Raw genomic sequence first — 5,134 nt, forward strand, 5'->3', positions numbered from 1 at the left:
CACAGCCCAGATAAAAACAAAGCTGTGCCAGAAGCAGAGCAAAAAGTCAACTTACGAAGAAAGAGCAAATATTTAATCAGCTGTCTTATGGGAAAGACATATGCTGCAGAAGATAAAAGCTTACAATGATTCTACAGAAACAGGACCTCAGATTGAATCTGTTCCTTTAGACCTTCTGATCCCAGAAATCCACCTGGTTTTGGAAAGGAGGACTGCAGCCTACTGTCCCTTTGAAAGTAACAGCTTCCCCTCCTGTGCAGACACCTATGGTCTTATACCATACAAAAGACCCCAGCTGCCCGATTCCTGTAGGCAAGCAGGGTACGTAAATGTACCAGGCTCTTTAGTTTTTGTACTGACTGGCAATCTTGCCAATGCCTATGAGGCAAGCTACACGAATTAGCACCCTGTCTGCTCCCACAGCTTCATAGAGGATAAAGAATAATGTGCTTAGGCATGCTTGCAAACTTTCCTCAAAATGGACATCTTAGATCCTCCTAAACCTGCAAGGTGGAGGATGGCACACAAACCTGTGTGTCTTTAAATCTCTTTTGGTTTTTTTTTAATACTGTGACAAAGGCCCAATACATTTTTTTCCTGGGTTTGCTTTTAACCTCAGAAGTAGCAAGGAAAACACCCACCACTCAAAGCAAGTGTCCCTCGGCCACTTCTTCCAGCCATCAGTCCTCCCTGTCACCTTGGTTTGATGATGAATCAACTGAAGGCAGCAAAAACACCCCTCTGCCAGCAGCACAGCACTGACAGATAAGCTCAGTCCAGCTCCTGAAGCCACAGACTCACACTAGAGTTGAACTGACAGCTTTTCTTGTAGGCCAAACCAGCTGAAAGAGGCTTTCTTCCCTGCCCAAACCACCCGGATGAGCCAGGCTGGCACAATTCAGGGGGAGGGGGCAGGTCACAAAGAAAAATAAATCAAGAAATTGATTTGGGATTTGTTTTGGTTTTGTTGGTTTGGTTTGTAGGGTGTTTCTTCCTTTGCAGGGTTATTCTGAATCCATATTAAGTTCCCTGATCCAAAATTCTGCCAACATGAGGGAGGAGGTGGCACCGGGACAGATACCAGAACCACTATGGAGCAGAACTGCCCTCGAGAGGTGGTAGCAGAAGTGAAGTTAAACACTAATCCACCTTGGACTTCACAGGTTCATTTGAGGGCTTTCTTTCCAATTGCCTGTTAGGTACATGAGCAAAGCAATTACCAACTCTCAATTACCCACTCAAGAGCACTTAAGAGACTGATATCCGTACATCCAACAGCAGGGGGGGATACACACAACATGACCAAAAAAACCAAAAAGCAAACCAAACCACCACCAAGAAACCCTTATTTTTTTTACCTCTAGTCAAGTAAACTGACCAACACCTTGTCCAGTAATTTGTGGGAAAATGTAGTAAACTGTAATCACACAAAATAGCAAGCCTCAAAACTGAGCAGCAGTAGGTTGAAAAACTGTTTATATTTACAAGAACAGGTTTAGGAATTTGCAAGTCATCTTCCTAGAAGTTCTGAATTAAACTACACAGATTCCCATTCTAACAGAAGTAGAAACAAGACAATCATTTTGCTGCCAGCCAACTCAAACATACATTAACCACACATTAAAAACAGACAACACAGAAAACTGAAACCAGCGAGAATTTCAAAATAAAAAGAAAACTGATTTAGTGTGCATGCAAATTGGGACTTTTAGAAAAAATTAAAAATGCTATCAAAGATACCATGACACTAGCCATAAGCTCATAAAAACTACAGGAAAACTAAACAAAGCAAAGATGCACCAGTAGGTTTTGTGAACACTTTGCAACAATGACAAGTTATTATTTCTGGCAAGAATGAAAATCAGCAAGGAAAAAACAAACGTCCTGCACAGCAGAACAAGTAAAGAACAGGGGGCAGCGCAAGCTTTTGCTAACACACAATGACATTGGATAAAAGCTTTCAAAGATCAGAACCCAGCTCACATTCTTCAGCAGCCTGCACAAAAATCAAGGGGGGAAGAAGGGATCTCCCAGCCTCCCAATACTACCCTAATCCTTCTCAACTCCAGTTACTCAACTCAAGTTCAGTGAGAGCAAAACAAGATGGACCTTTTTGGTTTTACCCCCTCCAAGTCTTCCGGAAATCACAATAGTAAGCAGCAGCAGGGTTAGACATTGCTTGGAAAAGAAATTCTCATGGTACTACAGTGAAGCCAGGTTTGCAGCATCCATTTACAGTTTTCCAAAATCAGCTCTTTACTGGAAATTAGATCAACTCCCTGAATTGAAGAGAGTGTCTGCAAGAGTCATGAACAACCTGCAGTTACCAGCCCATTACGGACAGAGTTCTCAGAACTGGGGTTTAACAAGTCAGGTTTGGGGTTTTTTTTAATCTCCTTGTGAATTTTTAGTCTGTGATATCTTTGATTTACCTCCTGGTTTACTGCTGCCATCAGTCTGTTCACCAAACCATTAACAGACTGGCTACCAGGATGGAGGGAGGATGCTTTCATGGCACTGCCCAGAACTCAAGAAATCTTGATTTTTTTAATATTTTTTTTTTCCCCTGCGAAGTTTCAAAACCCATCTGTTTCCACTATCCTCCTGCAAAATGGGAAAACATGTTCCCCACTTTTCAGGGCTCTGCCAGGACAAACTGTGCAGTGTGTGAGAAGCAAGGTGCTCTCATGCAAGAACTGATGAAAAAAGTTCAGAGTATTTCAGAAACCAGAACCAAGCGCTGCTGAACGACTTCTCAGCTGCTCAACTGCCAAGTACCCGAGACCCAGCTGGTGATGCACAGGTCTCCTCTCCCACTGCCACCCCATTTGCAGATCATATTCCACCATTTCAGAACACCATATCTCAAAACGAACCATCAGCTGAATAGCCAGTGAACTACACATCTTTCTTAGCCAATATTCCTTTAAAGTCTTATTATTCCCAAAGTAATTTTTACCTCTCCAGCTTTAAGGATACCAGCAGACGCATAATAGTTAGCCACAATACAGGCACGCAGCTTATCCATCATTCTTCTTGCTTCAATCAGGCGCTATGAAAAGAAGAGGTAACATACAGTAACGGATGACCACTGCCGCAATCTCCCCAGACCCCGATACACCAGGATTTTATGTATTTTTAAGAACAAAACTTTTATACCTGATCTATAACTTCGATTTCATGTTCTTTACTCTTCATTTCGACTGCAAACTGTTCTTTTATAATTGTCTCAATCTTCTGCACAGCAACGTCTCGAGCTGTACAAGGCCACATAGGGAAAATAAAGAAGAAATACTTGTATTTCTATTTTTGAGGCTCTATTTGAAAAAATAAAGTTCAGAAATCATTATGGAGTGAGAAGTGAAGGGATAAGAAGTTCAGCACACACACAAAAAAAGGGAAGGATCACTTTTCTCCAAAAGAAAGTAATTTGTCTTAACAAAAACCACATGTATCTTTAAAAGCCAGCTTATGTGCAGGGCTCTTTTTTCCTTTTTAGGTCTGAGATGACAAATAACAGAAGATGGGAAGAACAGGACCAGTCTGTTTACTTCTGTCTCAGTAAAGCTGTAAACAGTAAAAGGAAAACTCAAATGTGCTACGGCCAAGTGCAGTTACTGCTGTGATTATGCAGGAGTACACTGGAACACTACGTACATTTTTCTGCTCTCTTTGGCCCAATTCATATTCAGGAAATTTACACCACATCATGCAGCAATAATAAGGCAAGCTAATACTTCATAGTGTAGCCTGCTCTGGAGTGTCTACAAGCCTTTTATTACCCACAAAGGAAACTACATTACTGAAAGCTGGTCTAACCTCTTAAAAAATCCTCTTCCAGCAGAACAGTAAAAAAAAAAAAGGAGTTTACTGACATTGGTAGAAAGCACGAAGTTTAGTATTTCAAACTGTGCAAATACCTCACTGCAAATTAGTGGCTAAGAACTAAACTGGCATCTTACTGCGTTTTTCTAGAGCATGCATAAACATAGGAAGAAAAATTCTTTTTGCTCTACACCTACCATAGATTTTAAGTCACCTCCATTATATCAAGGGGGTTCAAACAACATCTGTTTTTAGCAAGTTCTGAGCAAAAACTTGAAAAAGCAGGAATTGTACTTCCAGAATAAAGCCTGGAAAAAGTCCTCTAGCCTTTATCAGAAGTACAGCAATCCTACTGCAGAGCAGATCAGAAAGACAGCCTGACCTCCTCTGAAAAAAAAAAATCTCACATTGTTTCTACATGGAATAGGAGGCAACGACACCAAGACTTTGTTTTGAGCTTCAGAGCATTTGTTTGACTAAAGGCTACATATCTGTTTGAAGAGGTTTCTAATATCCCAATAGAAAGAGTAAAGAAATCAAAAGCAAGTAAAAATTTTGCTGGTATGTTCCAGCTAGCATACATAATTTTACTGTCTGATCAGGTACCTGTAACAGGAGTAAGGCAACTGATGCTCTATTTGCAACAGGGGTATCCTAAATATTTTTACTTATTTCCAGATATCCATACATAAATATATACACATATAATATTCTAGGTCCAGAATAGTTCAAGCCTACATTAAACCAGAATTATGATTGAATCTGTATGAGTAATGCAGAATTAAAAAACAAAGGGATATAATTTTCCTCAAGCCATGAACATCGTGCCTAGGAAATTTACACGTACAGCTACACTTAAAATAAACCTAAACAGACTAAGGTATGAGACGTACAGTTCAGACAGGGACAACTGCATCTCTTCCCAAGACTGATGCCATGCAACACCAGCATTATGACAATTAAAGCACTTTAGGATTTGTGGTTATATCACAGAGGCTTTTAAGAACACTTTATTTTCATGTTTTTCCCAGCTGAGTGTCAACCACAGTCCCTAATTAAGATCGTGTTAGTGAAATTTGTATACTTAAGGAATTCTTGTATTGAAAGTTGGAGATCTTCCACGAGAGGAAGAAAGAAACCAGTTTGGAGGAATCACCTGAACAGAAAGTTCATTTTGGCAAGGACTTTCTGAAAAGTTGCTTCAGAAGTGGATTAAAAACCCATCTGCAGTCCACGGGACACTCTACCACAGAGGGTGGCGACTTCTGGCAGCCAGGCAGGGCAGGCAGCTGGGAGTGGTGACGCTCTT

General features: G+C 40.7%; 1 protein-coding gene across 6 annotated transcripts in view; it reads right to left on the bottom strand.

Moving 5' to 3' along the window:
- The window catches only part of YEATS2 (YEATS domain containing 2), a 51,263-nt gene that overhangs the window by 44,215 nt on the left and 1,914 nt on the right, over positions 1-5,134 (bottom strand). For all 6 annotated transcript variants that reach the window (XM_035888843.1, XM_035888842.1, XM_009649155.2 and 3 more), the window contains exons 2-3: positions 3,160-3,257; positions 2,960-3,052 (exon numbers count right to left, since the gene is read on the bottom strand). In XM_035888843.1, the coding sequence (XP_035744736.1) occupies positions 2,960-3,052; positions 3,160-3,257 (191 nt within the window). The remainder of the gene's footprint in view (positions 1-2,959; positions 3,053-3,159; positions 3,258-5,134) is intronic.

This window comes from Egretta garzetta, unplaced genomic scaffold, assembly GCF_000687185.1.
Source record: "Egretta garzetta isolate BGI_Z169 unplaced genomic scaffold, ASM68718v1 scaffold161, whole genome shotgun sequence".
Lineage (NCBI taxonomy): Eukaryota > Metazoa > Chordata > Aves > Pelecaniformes > Ardeidae > Egretta > Egretta garzetta.